Source organism: Aethalodelphis obliquidens, unplaced genomic scaffold, assembly GCF_003676395.1.
Source record: "Aethalodelphis obliquidens isolate GAN/ISIS:26980383/991018 unplaced genomic scaffold, ASM367639v1 scaffold63, whole genome shotgun sequence".
NCBI lineage: Eukaryota > Metazoa > Chordata > Mammalia > Artiodactyla > Delphinidae > Aethalodelphis > Aethalodelphis obliquidens.
Genome location: NW_020838007.1, coordinates 7,793,477 through 7,814,049, shown reverse-complemented (window position 1 = coordinate 7,814,049; position 20,573 = coordinate 7,793,477). Strand labels below are relative to the sequence as shown.

The 20,573-nt window shown below is 52.9% G+C and overlaps 1 protein-coding gene across 2 annotated transcripts in view; it reads right to left on the bottom strand.

The window, feature by feature from the left end:
- Positions 1-231: 231 nt before the first annotated feature.
- The window catches only part of L3MBTL4 (L3MBTL histone methyl-lysine binding protein 4), a 300,018-nt gene continuing 279,676 nt past the window's right edge, over positions 232-20,573 (bottom strand). The window contains exons 17-19 of one of the 2 annotated variants that reach the window (XM_027088566.1): positions 15,107-15,274; positions 7,799-7,861; positions 232-700 (exon numbers count right to left, since the gene is read on the bottom strand). In XM_027088566.1, coding sequence (XP_026944367.1) covers positions 521-700; positions 7,799-7,861; positions 15,107-15,274 — 411 coding nt within the window. In that variant the 3' untranslated portion in view covers positions 232-520. Of the gene's footprint in view, positions 701-7,798; positions 7,862-15,106; positions 15,277-20,573 lie in introns of both variants that reach the window. The other variant, XM_027088565.1, reaches the window with a different exon arrangement.

The window sequence follows — 20,573 nt, the reverse complement described above, 5'->3', positions numbered from 1 at the left end:
CATGAAAACATGTGCTTATTACTAATTTTTTTAACGATCCATGCTTTCCTGAGTAAAGTACACAAATCTCACAGAAGTCTGTTTAAAGCACCAGGCCTCTAGCTCTTAGACTCACTGCACCCGGAGGGCAAATCGCAGCCCAGCTCAGAAGCCGTTCTGGTGAAAACAGAACAACGTGCGTGTGAAAACCGTTTTCCTGATACTCTACCACTGGAGAGTTGCATCCTTGCAAATGGGAAGTGACCTCCTCCAGGGCGAGGGAGAAGGATAAAGGCGCGCGGGCTGCTCTGGTGTGGTCGCTGCAGCACGTCAGAGCCGAGATGAGGCCGGTCAGAAGCCTGCATGTGCCTGGGCCTCTGCGTCACTGGTGCTGGACCAGCCAGCAAACCCTGCAAACATAAAAACTGCAGCCACTTTACAAGGTCCAGATCACACCTGGACGTGACCACGGGCACACCGAAATCAAGTTCATGTGGCTGGCGCTCCTGCTGAGAGAACAAGGCGTGGTGGCCGCAGCCCATCAGGTGCAGGCTTTCCCCCTGCCTTCCTGGCCCGAGACAGCACCTTCCCCGGCGAGGTCCTGGGAGCTTCTGAACATGAGGATGGAGTTATAAATCTTCAGGGCTGGACCCAGTTTGATCTTCATCACCTGGACAATGTCCTTCTGTGTCAGGAGCAGGAAGGCTTTGCCATCAATCTGCTGTAGATCAATAAATCAGCACAAATAAACATATCCTGCTGTTCAAGTCTGGTTGCCCTCCAGGGGCCCCTGGGTGCTGAGCTGTGTGATGGGGACGCGGCGGCCTACCAGAGCTTGGGGACCACAGACCACGACGGCACTTAGTCCGACCACCGTCAATTCTGTTTTCCCCAGAATGCTGAAGCTAAGTTAAATCAAAGAGGGGTTCATTCTGTTAAATGTGAATTCAGTGTACATGAACTGTCCCTAGGCTGAATTTCTATTGTTACATTTTTAAAATTTTGGACTGAATTTGTATAAAGGGCCTTAACAATAACCCACTTTCATCTACCAAGTGAAATCTCCAGGAATGTTTCCCATGAGAACAATGAACAAGGAGCGCGCGATGGTGTTATTTATAACAGTGCAGCACTGCAAACACCCGGGCCCTCCAGAAACAGCGGAAGGAAATAAATTACAGTGTTACCTAGGATGAGGGACCAGGCAGTCACCAAAAGTCATGTTACAATGAAATAGTTAATGATTTGGGAAATTTTTCATGGATTGTTAAGCAACGAAACATGATCTGATGAGACAGAAAGATCTGTTTTAATTTGTAAAATTAAATGTGCACGACCACTGTAAACATACACAGAGTTAAAATACTTGAAGTCTTTATACCAAATGTGAAGGGGTTTCGGCCAGTGGCTTGGTTTGGTTTTTGTTTTCTCCTTTTAACCCTCCTGTATTTAAAATGACTCCTATGCCAAACACCCTTATAAGCCGAAGTACATTCAAAATGAATGCTTTATTTATTAACTTTTACAACATACTGTGGTCTGAAATGTCATGGCTTTCCTGAGGTCACGTGATGGCCAGTGCCACCGTGCATGCCGTTTTTCCAGTTTCTAGAAGCCCCAGGGTGGTCTCAGAGTTTGAGTCCCGGCGACTGTGGCCTGTCCCACAGTCACGCTGCCTGTTTTCACAGATGGGCTCAGAAGGAGTCCAGGTTCCAGAACCAAGAGGACAGAATGAAGTTTGCTAGGGTGACACCCTTCCATGAACCCAGCCCTGTGGTTCTAATCCTTTTTAGTTAACAATACAAACCATGGTGTCAGTGTCTCCCTGAGGAAGGAGGGATCCCTGGGGACCCCACGTGGGGTGTTGAGAGTTTTAAAAGCTTCCATGTCTAATATATTGTCTAATGAAGAATCGTCCATCTAGAGAGTGGAATACCCTTCCCATGGGGTAACCAGCGCATTCCCACAGTGGTGGAGAGCACCGCCCTACGGCCACACCCCAACCTTCAGAACTTCAGGCAAGACTCGCGGGCCAAGTGGCTGGTGTAAAGCCAACTGGCCCGAGGCAGGGGAACACAATCAGATTCACAGGTTGCATCAGACCGAAACTCTCCGGACCACCCAGTTCCAGAAACTGACATGGAGACTTTCCGGACCACCCAGTTCCAGGAACTGACCTGGGGACTTTGCACCCGGCCCAGCCTTCCGCCTTTCGAAGGGCGGGATTAACGGTCCCCCAGGATACCTGAAAAGACCACCAAATAAGGAATGCCCTGCGCCCTCCCAGATTCACCACACCCCTTTCCCTTCTTCCCCTATAAAATCTTGCCCAACCCTCGCTCGGGTGCGACTTCTCTGGCCCCTTTCTCTCGGACCAGTGAACCTCGCCCGGGAGCGCTCCCTAATACAGCTCACTTGAAGCTTTCCTCTGTTTCGCGGTGCCGTTTGTTAAGATCCGACCTTACATTTGGTGCCAAAACCCGGGAGGGGTACCAAGCCCCGCGGGTTACCGCGCGGGCCGCTCCTCCCCTCCCCCAGGAGACAACCAGGGAACCTCTACTCATCCACCCGATCCGGCAGAAAATGGGGTAAGTCCCCCTCCCTTGTTCCCTCCGACCCCCAGAGTCCCTGCCCACCGGACTCCCTGTCCCTAATCGCGGCCGCGTCAGGGACTCCTCCGTCCTCTCTCCGGGCCTCGGGCAACTGTGGAGACGTCCCAATCGCCTGACCGCCCTCCGACCTGCCGTGAATTGGAGACTGAGACCAGGGACGCCTCTCTCCCTCTCCATTCACTCAGGGACAGACTGGGGGTCATGGGAACCTCACAATTGAAACCAGATGCTAAGACGCCCCTGGGGTGTCTCCTAGCCAATTTTACAGCCCTCGGCTTCTCCCAAGATCTCCGTTGCCGACGGCTTGTTTTCTATTCCACTGTGGCCTGGCCACAATATCCTCTAGACAATCAGTCCTGAAGGGACTTTCGATTGTAACATCCTCCGTGATCTAGATAATTACTGCCGCAGGACGGGCAAATGGTCCGAGGTACCCTATGTTCAGGCCTTCTGGTATTTACGCTCCTGCCCTTTCTTCTACATCTCCTACATCCAAGCCCCTAATTTCCTTTGACGATGACCCCTCTCCACTAGCCGACCCACCCGAATCTCTCGCCTCTCCCCCCTCCAGAACTCCTCTCCAACCTCCACCCTACCCTGAAGCGGTCCCTCCTCCTCCCGAACCCGCTCCGGCCCCTCCAACCGTTCCCCCGCTTCCCTCGACGGTTTCTCCTCCCACGCCCCTTGCTTCGCCAATTAGTGCACATACACGCTCTCACGTCTCCCAAGATCCAAATCTCCACTGCCCTCTGAGGGAGGTAGCAGGAGCGGAAGGATTAGTTAGAGTTCATGTTCCCTTTTCCCGCCAAGATCTCTCTCAAATAGAAAAGCGATTAGGCTCCTTTTCTGCCGACTCTTCCCGCTACATCAAAGAATTTCGCTACCTCTCTCAAGCTTACGATCTAACCTGGCACGATATCTTTGTGATCCTATCTTCTATCTGACCCCTGACAAGAGGGAAAGAATTCAAACTGCTGCCCTAAACCATGCAGATCAGGTTCACCTTACCAACAACTCCATGCCTGTCGGAGCGACTGCCGTACCTGGCACCGATCCAGGCTGGACTTATCAGGATGGCCAAGATAGCCGTCGTAAACGCGACCTCATGATCCAATGCCTCCTGGCTGGCATGCAGGCTGCTGCTCATAAGGTAGTAAATTTTGAAAAACCAAAAGAGATAACCCAAGAACCTAACGAAAATCCAGCTATCTTTCTCAATCGCCTTACAGAGGCCTTAACTCTCTACACCTGGCTGGACCCTGACACCCCGGCAGGGGCAACGGTCCCAGCCACCCATTTTATCACCCAATCAGCCCTGGACATCCAAAAGAAATTAAAACGGGCAGAAGACGGCCCTCAAACCCCTATTCGAGATCTGGTAAAAATGGCCTTTAAAGTCTATGACGGCCGTGAGGATTTGGCAGAATCCAGCCGACAGGCTCGGATGCACCAGAAGGTGGCCCTCCAAACCCAAGCTCTTGTAGCCGCCCTAAGGTCGGCCATCTCCCATGGATCACAGCATCCACGGGGTCCGCAAAAGGCAACCCCGCCGGGGGCCTGCTTCAAATGCGGAAAAGTAGGCCACTGGGCTCGCCAATGTCCCAATCCCCGAACCCCTTCTAAGCCCTGTCCCAGATGCGGGCTAACGGGCCACTGGAAGAGTGACTGCCCTACGACTGGCCCTCCCTCAGCATCTCCACGCGGGGGGCAGGCCGACCCAACGGCATTACCACTCGAACTGCTGGGATTGACTGATGACTGACGGCGCCCGGACTCGAAGACCCCCATCACCCTCGCCGAGCCCAGGGTAACGCTACAGGTAGCGGGTAAGTCCATCTCATTTCTGGTGGACACGGGGGCTACCTATTCGGTCCTGCCTACTTATTCCGGGCCAGTTTCTCCTTCCCAGATCTCGGTCATGGGTACTGATGGCAAACCATCCTTCCCACTCCAGACCGGTCCACTCCCATGTCATATCGAAGGACTCCCTTTTACTCATTCCTTCTTAGTCATACCATCCTGCCCAGTTCCCTTGCTAGGCCTAGATGTCCTTTTCCACTTAGGAGCCTCCCTCCAGCTGGTTAGACTTGACCCTAAGGTCCCCTCCTCCCAACTCCTGCTTCCTCTTCTTGGCCTGTCTCTAGAACCCTCCCCCTCCTATCCCCCTCTTCCAATCACACTGAACCCAATCAATCCCCAAGTCTGGGATACTTCTAAGCCCATAATAGCAACACACCATTCCCCCATCCTCATCCGCCTAAAGGACCCCTCCAAATTTCCATCAAGGCCCCAATTTCCCATCTCTGAGACTCACCTTAGGGGCCTACAACCTATTATCACCAGACTCCTAAACCAGGGACTCCTTATCCTCACGGACTCTCCCTGCAACACCCCCATCCTGCCTGTCCGCAAGGCCTCTGGAGATTATCGCCGGGTCCAGGACCTCCGACTAATCAATGAGGCCATAATTCCTCTCCACCCAGTAGTACCAATCCCATACACCTTGCTCTCCCATATCCCCCCATCCACAACCCACTTTACGGTTCTGGATCTCAAAGATGCCTTTTTCACTATCCCCCTACATCCCGACTCCTATTTCCTCTTCGCCTTTACCTGGACGGAGCCGGATACTCATACTTCCAGTCAGCTCACCTGGACAGTTCTTCCCCAGGGCTTCCGCGACAGTCCTCACCTCTTTGGTCAGGCGCTGGCACGGGACCTCACTTCCTACTCCCTTACCCCCAGCACACTCCTTCAATATGTAGATGACCTCCTCCTTTGTAGCCCGTCTCTCAGCCTCTCAAGACAACATACAGCAGATCTCCTCAATTACCTTGGCTCTCGCGGTTATCGGGTCTCTCCAGCCAAGGCTCAGTTATCTGTATCTTCTGTAACCTACCTGGGGCTCCACCTTACCCCTACCACAAAAGGTCCAACAGCCGACCGCACCCAGATTATCCGTGAACTCCAGCCTCCGGAAACAGCGGAACAAATTCTCTCCTTTTTGGGCCCTATAGGATTTTTCTGACACTGGATCCCTAACTTTGCTCTCCTCGCTAAACACTTATATCTAGCCGCTAAAGAAACCCCTCAAGGACCCCTCACCTCTCCTTCCGCTGTTCGACAGGCCTTTCTCACTGTCCATAATGCTGTTATCTTCTCCTCCCATTTCTCTGCCCAACCCAAACCGACCTTTTCACCTTTTTGTGGATGAACGGGCCGGAATAGGCACTGGACTCCTTGCCCAGCCTGTAGGGCCTTCCTACCGCCCCGTGGCTTACCTCTCCAAACAGCTAGACCCAGCCATTTGGGGATGGCAACCATGCCTTCGGGCCCTAGCAGCGGCAGCCGAACTGACCAAACAAACACTCAAACTGACTCTGGCCCACCCACTGACCGTGTTTTCCTCCCACCGGCTGGTCGACCTCCTAGGCCACAAGTCTCTCTCCCTCCTGGGCCCTTCCCGCATCCAGGAATTCTACCTGCTATTCATTGAAAACCCTGCTATCTCCCTCGACCTCTCTCTCCCGCCTAAACCCGGCCTCCCTCTTGCCTATCTTCGTAGAGGCCCTCAGCCCCCTGAGAGAGGGACTCTTTGACACCTCTCTTTCAAACCCGGACCGCACCCTCTTCTTAGATGGCAGCTCAATACTCGGTCCTGACGGACACCGACGAGCAGCCTACGCGGCGCCTCCTCTCTCGTTGCTGCGGGCATCGGGGGAGGAGCCCTAACACACAGTGTCTCAACATCCCGTGACCTAGAACAGAGACTCCAGCTAGGCATCGAGGCTTCTGCCGCCTCCATCACCTCCCTCCAGCGTCAGATCACCTCAGTAGCCCGAGTTGCCCTCCAAAATCGACTGAGCCCTGGATCTCCTGACGGCCGAGGAGGTACCTGCCTCTTCCTACAGGAGGAACGCTGCTATTACATCAATGAAACAGGACTCAGTCAAAGACAACGTAAAAGCCCTCCATCGCTTAAGAGAAGAACTCCAACGCAAACACCAACAGTCCGCCTCCCCAATTCCCGATTGGTGGCGATCCACCCTCTATACCTGGCTAACACCAATCTTAGGCCCCTTAATTCTCATCTGTATCTTGTTCATGCTTGCTCCCTGTTTTCTTAGGTTCCTTCGCAGGCGCATGGAGGAAGTCTCTCGGGTGGCCACAACCCAAATGCTCCTCGGTCCTTACACCTTGCTTCCTACAGAACTCTCCACTGGTCTCCCCTAAGCCTCGGACCTCTGGCCGCCTGACTCCCCTTTCGACGCCCCCATTCAGCATGAAGTAGCCAGAGATCAGAACGCCGCCCCATTACACCAAAGATGTTGGGATGTAAGGCCAACTGGCCCGAGGCAGGGGAACACAATCAGATTCACAGATTGCATCAGACCGAAACTCTCCGGACCACCCAGTTCCAGGAAATGACCTGAGGACTTTGCACCCGGCCCAGCCTTCCCGCCTTTTGAGGGGCGGGACTAACGGTCCCCCAGGATACCCGAAAAGACCACCAAATAAGGAATACCCTGCACACTCCCGGATTCACCACACCCCTTTCCCTTCTTCCCCTATTCTCTCGGACCAGTGAACCTCGCCCGGGAGCGCTCCCTAATACAGCTCACTTGAAGCTTTCCTCTGTTTTGCGGTGCCGTTTGTTAAGATCCGACCTTACAGCCGGTAGTCCTAAGAGTAAAGCAGTGATGGTGATGATGGGAACAGTAAGCGGTTACGGAGCTTTACTAAGCCTTCTCTGTGCTGATCCCACCAGCAACCCCGGAGGCAGATGAGGAAACCAAGTTTCAAGGACTGTGTGGTTTCTCCGTGTCCCCCTAAGTAGGGGCAGGGCAAGGACAGGTAGGACGGTCCTAATTCCACTTTGGAGCAGACAAGCCCCCCTTTTCCTGGGTGCAGGCCCGTGGCAGGTCCCCTCTGCCCCAGCGTGGCTGCAGTCACAATGCAGGTATTAACCGAGTGACGTGTCCCAAGAGTCCCTTTCACAAGCGGCTGCAGAGATGAGGCTGCAGGCTCCAGCGACAAAGCACAGCTCACGTCAGCGACCCAGACAGAGGCTGCCCTGCTGGGCCCCCTCCTGCCTGGACCTCTTTGTGTTGCCTCCCCCAAACTGCCCTTATTTACACTTAAGTAAACGGAAACAAAGCACTTCCGGGCCTAGTCGTAGAGAAACATGTAATTTTTCCGTTTCCTACCTCTTTCTTGAAGCACTTGGCATGCTCTTCGCAGCCCAGCAGAGACTGTACGAACTCAGCCACCTACAACGCGAGATGAAAAGCCTGATTCAGAACGTGCACCGGAAATAATACCTTGGGTTGTAGTCATTCAACATTTGAGTAAAATACACTCTGCATCCCTCAAACGCTTGGGATTTAAACAGTAGCTATCAAGCCCCAGTAGCATTCGCCAGCTCGGAAATGAGACCAGCTCCTGCTATCTTTTCTGGCCTCATTTCCAGGCTGACCTACATGGGGTTACAGTCACCATGGTGCCAATGACAGCCTCCATCTGTGTGGAGCCCTGGCATCCTGGAACCTTCCATCGTCTGACCCTCCTGTCCAGCCTGGGGGTCAGGGAGGGCAGGAGGCAGCGGCCTGTGCACAGCAGTGATGACAGGCACCATCTGCCTTTCCAGACCTGGGCCGTCCCGTCTCCTGTACCCGAGTCTCCAGGGCCGCCCCCAGCGTCTGGCCAACAATGGGTACTCGGACCTCCCTGCGGAGGGAATTCCCACAAAAATGATGAGGAAGCTGAAGCCCAAAGAGGTTTAATAACTTCCTCAAGGCCACACGTGGCCAGTGAGTGCCCCGGGGGCAGCCCTTCTCCACCCTGGACATGCACTGGGACCACCTGGAGAGCTTTAAACATGATGATCTCAGGCCCAGCTCACGCTGCAGAGATTCTGAATCAGTCAAGCTGGATCCGGTGGAGGGCTGGGCACGGATTCGATTCCCGGGTTGGTTCTAATGCGCACTCAGGGCCAAGGCCCTCCCTGCCCCCCGCCCCAGCGCTGGGGGTGGGAGGTGCTGAAGGTGAAACCCTGACGTGGGGTCACAGGGAACAGCTGGGGGCGGAGACAACACGCTCAAGGGCAGGTTTCCTGCCCAGTGCGACTCCAACGCTGGGCCTGATCCTTCTTCGCTGTGGGGCTGCCCTGCGAACCGCAGGGTGTTTGGCGACATCCCCGCTAGGTGCCAGGAGCAGCCCCAGCGCGCACGATCGTGACAACGAAAAACGAGTCAGGGTGCTGGCAACACCGCCTGGTAGGAGCCACCGCGCTGAAGGAGGGCTCTTCTGGGATGGCTCTGTCACAGGAGGGGGCCGCGGGTCACAGTAGGGGAAGTGAACATAGAAAAGTGGCTCTAGGAATTAGCTAAAGACACACGCTGGTGCCTCTCAATCACTGGCTCCCCCTGGGGAAGCCATGCCAGCACCAGGGCCCCCAGATGCTTGGCCCCCGGGGACAGGGACGCACCCCACAGACAGTCTCTCGTAAACACACGCTCCAGGAACTTTTGTTCTCAAAACAGGGCTGAGTCTTGCTCTGATGGTTTTCAGAGGTTAAAATGTCCTTTTCTGGGCAAACAAATACAAATTTAAAAAAAAGGATCACGTTCCCTCTTCTCAGTATTGTGAGCCAGGAAAGCGCTGTCCGTGTCAGAGGTAGATTGGATTTTAAGTGGGGATAAATAACGTGCTAAACCAAAGAGTACACAGGGCTGTGCTGCGGGGCAGGTCCTTGCTGTCTTCCTCGGACAGTTTCGTTACCACGTGTCTGAAATTCTCTGTCTTTTTGGAAAGAGGTTCTGATTCTATTCGACCTGCCTTTTTCCAAAGTAAAGAACAAGTTCCATGCAATCTATTGAGGCAGACCCTTCTGGCCCGGATCGTGATTTGGTATCATTATTCAGTACCGCCAGTCCCGAGAATAAATTCTATTTGAGCTTCAGTAGAAAGCCCATTTCCTCGCTGTAAAGTGGTGAACTTCACTAGACCGCAGAGCAGTAACGGAAGGGTTCCCTCTCACGTTCCCCTTCAGCACGTGCTTCCTTCTTCACGTCGCGGTCAATGCGGAGAAGCGTTCACACGGTTCCATGAGTCCACAGAGGAGGAAGCTGCCGCCCCGTCCTTTGCCTCCACCCAGGACAGCTGTGTGGACTTGGCTGCTTTCCTCAGGTGATGGCGGCCCTGCTGGAGCCCAGGGTGGCCGGCCTTGGCCTTGGCCTTGGTGGGGGCAGCACACCTGGTTCCCCAAGTTCTTGGGAGCGCAGTGTCCACAGCAGACACCCCAGTTTTGTTTTGGAAGGACGCGGAGTAAGTTAGTTCCAGGGATGACACAGCAGTTTGGAAAGACTAAGAAATGAAACTGTGCAGGCTCTGAGCTGAGCCCTTTACTCCACCCAACTTCCTTCCTGGGCAACCTCCTTTTCCTGGCATCCTCGTGCAGCCCAGCAGGCCTGCTTCCTTCAGTGCAGCTGCTGCTTCCTTCAACCTCTCCCGATGCCGACGTTCCCATCCTGCTGAGCCAGCGCCGGGTGCCTGACTGTCCTGGCTTCGGGTCCACTGGGGACCATGTTTCCAGCCCGGGTCTCATTTCTTATCAGTGGAATTTGTTAGTTGCCCTTTTTCAGGGACCGATCGTATAAGGCTGCTATGCTTAGGTAGCAGTATCCTGAATTTTTCAAAACACTCCCTCCTGGGCAAAGATTGCTTGGAAAGCGACCACCATCTTTTAGATCTAATGGACATTTAGGGAGCCCTCGGATAAGGCCAGGGCGATCTATACGTGCTGCTTCAAAAGGCATTTTTGAATGTAAGAAACGGAAGTACCCACATGGGCACCAAGCAACCCCGAGTTGCACCCGCGGCTGTAATGTGCGTACGTGTCGCATCTGGCCTGCGTGTGCCCATGGACGCCTGGCAGGAGGGGCTGCAGAAAATCCGTCTCCCAAGTCATCCACTCACTCACACATTTGTCACACACCTGCTCTGGTGTACTTGCTATAAAGATGTAAAAAGATATAAAAATAATTCAGTCCCTACTCTTAGATGCTTGTACCCTTCTATAGCACATTTCCATGACCAGAGTAAGAAATACGCTCCCCAGGGACCACAGCTCGAGTGTGTGCACACTCACGCATTCCTAACGAAGGTTTCACAAAACAGTAACCTCTACTACAATGATGTCCTTGCATCTGGTCTCGTCTCTCCTTTTGGAACCACTGAACTAACTTCACAGCCTGCCGGTGCTCCGGAAGAAATCGCTCTGGCAGAAACACCACAGAAACAGCAAAGGAGTCAAAAGCCAGCCCCCACCTCCGGGCAACGTGACAAAGGTCCGTCAGGTAACACAACTCAGAGTGGAGGTCTCCTCCCAGCCAGGACGGCTGACAAGAGGGACTGTCCTTGTGCTGCATCTCCTGCCAGAGACACTCACCCGCCTTAAGTGTCCCTGGATGGCACTTAGCACAGGGACCCACAAGTCATTTTCCACACGCCCTGTCCCTGGCCCCTGAGCTCCCGTTCCTGCCCGGTGGGAACAAAGCACAAAGGCACAGCCCCGCCCTGCTCACCCTGAACTGCCTTCTCTCGTCCTCACGACCCGACTCGCCGCTCTTAATGCAGCATCTGGAGCAGGCACAGTGGCCCCTGTGGTTGGTACTCGCTGGGATCCCCCTAGGGAGCCCCCTTATTTTCAACGATACAAACGCATCACAACGCCCACACTGTGACCACTCAAAGTTTCTTCTCGAGGACCAGTTTTTGTGCCAGGAAATGTGCTACAGAATGTGAGAATACAGAGAGAAATTTAGGATGTGGTCCTCGTCCTCAAGGGCATCTAATTAGGGAGCTATCAAGACAAAGGTACATCAACGTTAGGGAGTAACCCCGACTGTTTTCTCTGGGATGCGTCCCGTGGGCAGCCACGGTCAACGAAGTGCTCCAGGAAGCCAGCCTCCCCGATGGCTGCTTCAGTGTTAATCTAGAAAATGTCGAAGGTCACCTTCGGCAGTAAAAGGCTGGGATCCCGTGTGTACCCATCACAGAGAACTCAGAACTGTGATCGCAGGTTCCTGATCATCCTCCGTGGCCTCTTCGGTCCTCCCTGCCCCCTAGTGAGTCTCTTCCTTCTGAGGCCCACCCCATCCTAACGATGGACCAGCTACTTCCCTTTAATCACCCTCCAAACTTCATTTTGTTCAGTGTCAGACTTGAAACTGGTCACATCAGAGGCCCCACCCCCGAATTTCCTATTTATTCCCTAATGTTCCTAAATAGTGATCCCTGCTCCTTTGGGGTGATGCCCCACCCCACCCCGCAAGAAGTTAATAAAAGCTGTGGCCCTCTTCTTATGGGGAAAAACGCACATTTTGTACACAATTTTCCCCAATCCCCTGAAGCCCAACCCCACAGCCCTAGCCGGGAACCCTGTGACCTGGGACGCTCACTTCCAGCCTCCCCCCAACTTCTCGCCCTTCCTCCTGCACTTCCACCGTGGACCCACCGGCCTCCATCCCTGGCCGTGCTCTCTGGGGATCGTGCCTGGTGAAGCCATGTCTCGTGTACCCTGAGGGGACCCTAACTCAGAAGGTCCCAGAATAAATTCATCATCTTATCCCTTGGCCCCCAAACTGGATCCTGTCCCCGGAGTTCCGTTTTTTGACAGCACCACTCCTTTTCCATTCTTTCCGATGAAGTGTGTGGGCCTTGTAGTTCTCACACATCATTACCCTAATTAAGTACCAAACTGCGTAGCGCTGAGAGTATAAATGGAACCACGCTGGCTCATTTCACCTCCTCGTCTTGTGCCTCATCTATTTCCTGTGCTGTGGCTTCGTCTGCTGAGCCCGGGTGGCTCTGGACAGTGGCGCCCAGCCCGGCCCCTTCTTACTCTCACCCTCCTTGCTGGCCTGTGCTGTTTTCATCTCCCTGAAGCACCAGCTTCACAACATGACTTTCTGCCTTAGAACCTAAGAACCTGGTATTGCCTGACTGGTGCACCTGGCCCATCTCCCGCCTGCCGCAGGCCGCCTTCCCCAAGCCCCAGTGGGCAGTGTGCTTGGGGTCGGCTCAGGACCTGGCTCTGACCGTGTGGCCTTAAGAGTTTCCTTAGTCTCCGGTGCCTCCACTTCCACGTCTGTAAAACGGGCAAAATAAGCATGCGTGCCTCACTATCACTACATCAACACCGCTCACTACCATCATAATGTCAGTAAGGGACACGTGTGTGTCTGTCATCCTTGCACGTGTCACACTCACCCCCACTCCTATAGTTTTCCTCCCCCGCATGGCGTCCCGTCTTTTCTCTTTTTGGACTGATTGCACTTTTGTTTCAAAATCCAGCTCAGATGCCCTTGCCATTCACTCAACAAACACTTACTGGGTGATCTAGTGCCAGGCGCAGTGAGCAGCTCTCAGGACACAGGCCAAGTGAGTAAGGTCTCCGCTCACGTGCTTGAGGTTCAGGGTCAGCAGAGTGAGCATCGAGGTGCAGCCTCAGAGACTCTCAGAGGAAACGGGGGCCCTGAGGGACGTGGGAGCAGCCTGAGGGCTCCTGCAGGAGGAGAGCCTGCGCCGGGCAGGGGCTGGGCAGTGACCGTGCACATGTGACAACAGTATACGGGGACTAGGGAGGCGCAGGATGTGGGGCCCAAGGTCAGGGGCGGGCGGACAGCCAGGCAGGTCCTGCGGGCTCGTCTGGGGACCAGGATGCGGTGCAGTGCTCACCCTGCTGTGCCCACTCCCTCTCCGTTGGGATGCAGTCGCTCTGCACATGTGGGGCTGGGCTGGACGTCTGAGCAGGACAGTGACACACCAGGGGCCAGGAGCACAGGAAGAAGAGGGGAGAGGGGCCACTGTCATCTAACTTAAACGGCGCAGAACCTCAGATGAATGGCTTGAAGGTCAAAAGAGAGAGAGACTGCCCTTGAACCCTGGGTTGTTATTTCAAGGGCAAAACCAGCAGTGCTTTGATTACAGCTGTAAGGCCAGCAGGTCCGGGGAAGGGCCCAGGGAGCCAGACGGAACCCCCACCAAAGTGGCTGATGCAACCGACACCTAACATTGCCACACCACTCAGCCCTGGTCTTCCCGCTCCCCGAGGGGCGGAACCAACGGCTCTGAGGCTGATGCAACCGACACCTGACATTGCCACAACACCCGAGAGATTACCAAAAAAGGGCTGCTTCACACAGCAAGCACCTCCCCTGCGTGCACCCCTATAAATTCTGTTTGCGCCCACACCCGGGCGCAACTTCTCTGGCCCCTTTCTCTCGGACCAGTGAACCTCGCCCGGGAGCGTTCCCAAATAAAGCTTGTTTAAGCTCTCCTCCGTCTTTGGTGCCATTCCTTACAACAGCCACAATAGGTTTTAATTCAGTCGGCTTTGTAAACTGGTAAAAGTTCACAGATGGGCAGGCGCAGACCATGAATACTCTCTAGGGAGCACGGTCACATTTAGTCACCTCCCCAAACAACTTCGCAGCACCTGGCATGTCCAGTCACCTCTCTGTCCTGCGGGACCCACAGGGCCTTGGAAGGAGAGGGACCAGGTGGGCAGGCAGGGTGTGCTGGGCCCCATCCACGCCGAGGGTGCCAGGTGGGGGGAACCCACCAGGCACACTCTGTGCGCTGCCTGGGAGGAGGGGCGGAGGCCCCCCGGACCTCTGACCTCTGCAGGGCCTTAGTCGCTGCTCCTTTTCTGGGGCTGGAAAGGAAGCCCCTGAGCGAGATGGAGTCCAGGTGACTTGACTGCTGGACATGCTCAGTGAGTATCCGTGACTAGTTTAACTGCAGCTCTACTCTGTCTTGTCAAAAGAGTGACCCAGGCTTTTCTTTCATTAAAAAAAAAAAAACAAAAAACTTAAGGCCTGATGAGTGAGAACAATACCTTCATCAAAAGGAATATCAGAGTGTGTTGCTTTAAGTATGAAGCGTTTCCACAGCATCACAGGAAGCAACGGCACTTACCTGATTCTTACCTAAAACCAACATTGTAAGGTGCGTTTCTATTACAATCAAATCCACTTTCCCCTCTGTTCGGCATCTCATGCAACACTGTGACCTACTTTATTCATAAACCTGAGGTTGACCTGATCCCCCGTGTCCGCGGATGGACACACGGCAGCGCGGTGCTGCCTGGGCGTGAGAGTATGGGATCCCGGGGCCTCGGGGGCACCAGGCAGAGGGAGCCCCTTGGGCACAGAGCATGCGGGGTGGGGGGCATCGCCCGGGGCTGCCAGGACACAGGCATGGAGGCCCACACGTTCGTGTTTCCTCAGAGCAAACCTGTGATGCGGCGCTGGAGGCCTAAATCAGCACCCCACCCCGGGGGGCAGGCAGTGGAGACGGCGCTGGGAGAAGGCTGGGGAGGGCAGGGCCCCACTAAGGGGCTTCCCGAACGTCCTGAGCATCAGCCTGCTTCTCCCTCAAGCGTGGATCTGGAATTCGGCACACGTGGACTCAGCACCTAAGAGAAACCCCGGCCCCGGGCAGCCGCTCACCTCATCCACCGTCCACCGGGCCACCTTGCCAGCCTGCACGTCGGCCACGCCGGGGAGCAGCTTGAGGTGCTGTTTGCGGCCCAGGGGAAGGTCCCAGAAAGGCTGGGCGGACGAGGACGACATGAAGACCGACTGGTGCAGGGCCTGCTGCGTCCGCGCGGCCAAGTGCTCTGCAAGACAGGCAGGCGGGTGAGTGGGGCAGCATCTTGGTGGCCCCTCCCCGCCGAGGGCCTGAGTCAGACCCCCTGGAACCCTGGACGAACCTTGGACCAATGGCATCACTGCCCAGGAGGCCCTCCCCAGCACAGCGACACCGCTGCTCTATTTCAAAACCACAGTCAGGAGAAACAGGAGTTATGAAGGCCCGAGAATGTGGCCGTTTGCTAAGCAGGATCGAATCATCTCTGTGACCCACTGATGCCAGAGAGGAGCCGGCCTGTCACTGCACCGGCCTCTCTCTCCCTGAGTCCAGAGTCAGAGCAGGCCCAGAGCCCCGCTGGACATGGCTCTAAGTGGATGGGCACACCGGCCACCAGGGATATGCCCGCCCACGAAGCCCGGTTCCCTTCTGGAAGCCACTGCCTGCGTCACAATGGGCCCAGGTCCACATCTGGCTTCAAGGGTCCCCTGGGGGACACCGTGTGTGGAATGCAGCTCAGGATCCCAGGAGAACCTAGGTGGCAGCTGCTACTCCTGGTCTCTGCAGGGCACGCTGGCCTTGCCGGGCTTGGGGAAGAGGCTGCAGCTGAGAGCTGGCTGCCCCCACCCCGCCCAAGCCCTCCTAACTGGGCCCTCCCTCGAGAGCTAAGCTCTGAGTGGCCAGGGGCCTAAGGCTCTAGGGGCATTGGCCGGTGTCTCCAAGGAGTCAGGTCCACTTCCGCCCACGCTCCTCCCCAGCCTTTCTGAACTAGTTTTCCACCTTCACGAGGGACTTTAATCTTCTGTCATATCCTGACATTTAGATGGAGCCATGGATCTCAATTCCCTCATTATTCTGCTTTGAATGTACAAATGGATAAGGACAAAACCACTACCGAGATTCTAGAGAAAATTCATGCCTTTATAACGACATCTTTTAAGACACTTTCAACACACATAAGCCGAATAAAGCTGTTGATATTTTAAGACTTTGAAAGGAAAGAACACAAAAGGAAATGTTCTACGCCCTCTAAAAGTCTACCTTGCCTAATGCAAATGGCAGGGTAAGTAAGCAGTAGCTATGTAATTTAAAGTCTATTATGAAGGCTTGTGTTTTACTGACCATGTCTGAAGAGCTATTATGCAAGTATTTCCATCTCAAATTAACTAACAGTTGTTAGTACGTGAGGCTGTCCTGCACTTTGCACATTCACATAATCGCCTACTGGTTAGTGACCAGAGAGGTTCTAAAGTACAAGGGAGCCTGTCCATCTCTGCCCGACTGCTGAGCACAGACATCCTGCATCTTTACCCACGTGTGCAGTCCACACAGATAAACAGACGGAAAAATTGCAGCCTTCTCCCAAACTCTTCTGCTCCAGTTGCAGGCAGCAGCAAATTCATCTCTAAATGCGGATTGTCCGACGCTGACCTTTTTAGTATGTAAATAGGTTATCTCCTCTGTGTAGTTCAGCCAGCAGCACGTAAGTCTGAAACTTCACATCTTCTTCACAAAGCCAGTAGGTTTACAGATGTGAATGTTCCTTAATGAAGGTGTCAGGTTGGACAGGAGCAGGTACAAAACAAGCCCTGGAAACCCAGGGAGGAAGCGTCACAGAGCATCTGCAGCTCCGGCCACGCGGAATCGCCAGGCTCTCCACGGAAGCCAGGAGTTAGAGCTCTGTGCTCTTAGGGATTAAGACCTGAGCCAAAGCCGGGCTTTATTCTGGAAAAGTGCTGCATCCATCAGTTGGTTGCTTTTGCTGAAATGGCATGGGCTTAAAAGACAGATCACATATGTGTCCCAAACCCATGCCCTAGGTAACCGATCACGTGTAGTTTCTGAAACATACAGGACTCTGAAAAGCCACGAGGAATCAGTCTTATGTTTGGGAGGCACGAAGATGTCTAGTGATGGTGACCGCGTTCCTGTGTGTGATTCACAAATAAAGGCTGAAGGCCTCCGAAATGCAAAAAAAACCCCGTGCTCCCAAGCAAGGGAATTTCCCACATGGAAGCAGATTGCCTGAGCGCTGAGGCAGCCACTTGGAAATGAACCCAACGTGCGGTTGGCAGCTCCACCGAACAGCACTGGGTTCCTCCGTCCACTGCTGCCCACGGCTCTGGCCCCATAGGACGGGGACTCAGTTCTAGTAGCAAGATGGCCTTCTCTGTGTATAGTATCATGTCATCTGCAAACAGTGACAGCTTTACTTCTCCTTTTCCGATTTGGATTCCTTTTATTTCCTTTTCTTCTCTGATTGCTGTGGCTAAAACTTCCAAAACTATGTTGAATAAGAGTGGTGAGAGTGGGCAACCTTGTCTTGTTCCTGATCTTAGTGGAAATACTTTGTTTTTCACCATTGAGGACGATGTTGGCTGTGGGTTTGTCATATATGGCCTTTATTATGTTGAGGAAAGTTCCCTCTATGCCGACTTTCTGCAGGGTTTTTATCATAAATGGGTGTTGAATTTTGTCAAAAGCTTTCTCTGCACCTATCGAGATGATCATATGGTTTTTCTCCTTCAATTTGTTAATATGGTGTATCACGTTGATTGATTTGTGTATATTGAAGAATCCTTGCATTCCTGGAATAAACCCCACTTGATCATGGTGTATGATCCTTTCAGTGTGCTGTTGAATTCTATTTGCTAGTATTTTGTTGAGGATTTTTGCATCTATGTTCATCAGTGATATTGGCCTGTAGTTTTCTTTCTTTGTGACATCCAGGAAGAGATATGGGAACATATGTATATGTATAACTGATTCACTTTGTTATAAAGCAGAAACTAACACACCATTGTAAAGCAATTATACCCCAATAAAGATGTTAAAAAAAAAAAAAAAAGATGGCCTTGAGGTCACCACTCAAGGCAGGGAGGGAGCCGGCTGGGTGCCCTGCACTTGCGCTCAGGAGGCTTTGTGCTCTCAGTGGCTTTGGAAATCGTTCTTTGTCCCCATTAAGTCAATCTATTTGTTTGGAGGGAGGTGGAGGCTGGATTTCCGGAAGGCTGAGCAGAGCTTGGTGGGGATCAGGCTCTGGATGCCAGAGTGCCCCCCCGCTACCGGCTGGGTGAGATCCCCTCCTGGGGGAGGGCTCTTGCCTGTGTGCCGACAGCCCCAGTTTGGGGGAGCCCCGCCAGAACTACTCACATGCTGACCACGGATAACATTTTTACTGCTCTCAGCTTTACAGCGTGAGTCGGAAAGCTGGGAAGTTGAGTTTTCCTGCTCTAAAAGACGTGAGTTAGGTTAGGGAGGGAGGCCCTGAGCAGGGAGCTTGCAATAACCAGCTGCCATCGCTACGACACGACTGCAGGTGACAATACCTACAGCGCAGAGCTGGTGGGAGGGGACGACAATGTGCCTTCAGTGACAGGTGCCGCTCTAAGCTCCTGAGGTCAGGCAGACACTCTATGCACGGAAGTGGCTTTATTCAAAATCAACACAAGGCAAGACGAATTCTCCATAGTAACACGAGAGAGGGGAGGCATTGTGGAGTGTTTCGTGGTGGTTGTTTTGCCTTCTTTGTACCATTTCCTGGGTCTGATTTCTTCCGGAGCTGAGGGTTTGGGGTGGATGCTCAGTCTACCTGGGAGAGGACGGTGACATCGGGGGAAGGGCCGATCCCCGCCAGCTTGCCTGGGTATGAATCCTGGTCCCATGCAGCTGCTGAGTGACCCTGGATGAGATGCTTAACTCTTCTGTATCAAGGTTTTCCATCTTTAAAATGGGGTAGTTGCAGTACTCACACTTCACTGAGTTCTTGGGATTAGAACGGCTCCCAGCACATAAATGTTCAGTGCACGTCAGACATGACACTACAGCCATCCCCCCTTCTCTGTGGGGTAGATGTTCCAAGAACCCCAGTGGATGCCTGAAACCCAGGATACTACCAAACTCTATATATACTATGTTTTTCCCCTGTACATACATACCTATGATAAAGGTTAATTTATAAATTAGGCACAGTAAGAGATTAACAACAATAACTGATAGTAAAATACAATTATAAAAATATACTGTGATAGAAGTTTTGTAAATGCAATCCCTCTCAAAATACCATATTGTACAAATGTAGCACCTTTCCCAACTTAACTAAGCACTTATTATGCACTGTGGGTATAACTTTTGCAGCTTGAGGTGCGACAGCAAAACTAGGACAAATTTCTTTTCTTTCTTCACAATTTCATGGAGAGAAAATTCGTTCTTACCAGAGATCTTAGCAACCTCAGCATACGATCTTTTTTCTTTCCTTACTAAGTTGAGAACATTAACCTTTTCACTTAAAGGAAGCTCTTTATGATTTCTCTTTGGCACATCCAATTGCCAGCATCACTATCTTGTGCTTTGGGGCCACTGTTAAGTAAAGTAAGGGTCACTTGAACACAAGCACTTCGATAACACGATAGTAGATCCGTAAGTGAGACGGATACCAAGTGGCCACAGGGAGGGACAAAGGGATGATTCTCGTCCCCAGTGGGAGCAGGATGCTGGGAGATGTCAACACCCTACTCAGAAGAGCACCCAATTAAAAACGTATGAATTGTTTCTTTCTGGAATTTTCCATTTCATATTTTTGGACCACAGTCGACCACAGGTAACTGAAACCATGGATAGCAAAAACATGGCTGAGGAGGGACCACTGTACCGTTACAAGATACAGAGATACTCTAAGTTGTGACGATAGTGAAGGTGGGGACTTAGATTTCCAAAGCCATTGTGGCTGGATGTGCCTAAAACCTATGGAAGCTGAAATTCAGACTGAAACTCAGGATTCTCAGGGCCACATTCAGATCTCACACCCAAGTGGCCCTGGAATGACACTGCAGGGGTCACCAAAGTCATCTGTGGAGTCCTGGTGCGCATGGATCCCCTGGCCGAGGCCGACGGCAGGCGGGCATCTGTCTCCCGGCAATCCGGTGCCCACGTGTGGCAGCAGATCACACTGCGAACACGCGCTCAGCCTGCCAGCTCTGAAATATGTGGCTCTTGACAGACTTTAGAATGTGGGGTGATCTGCATTATTTTAAATTCTGTGCATAAAATTAGACTTTTGAAAATATCCACTGAAAATTTTGCATACATTTTTTTTTTTATCGAATATGAACACACCGATTTTAGCTTTCTACCGAGCCCAGCATGGCTCACGTCACTACATCGTTGTAAATAAATTAACGCTCGTGAGCCTGTGATGAAGGTATTACTGTATTCTCATAAAATCAAAAGGATCAGATTATTCTATCCTGAGGCACTCTGAATAAACAGAGCCTTCTAGATTAGGAAAGGATGCCCACCAAGAAGAGAGGGCAGAAAGGTCCTCCTAAC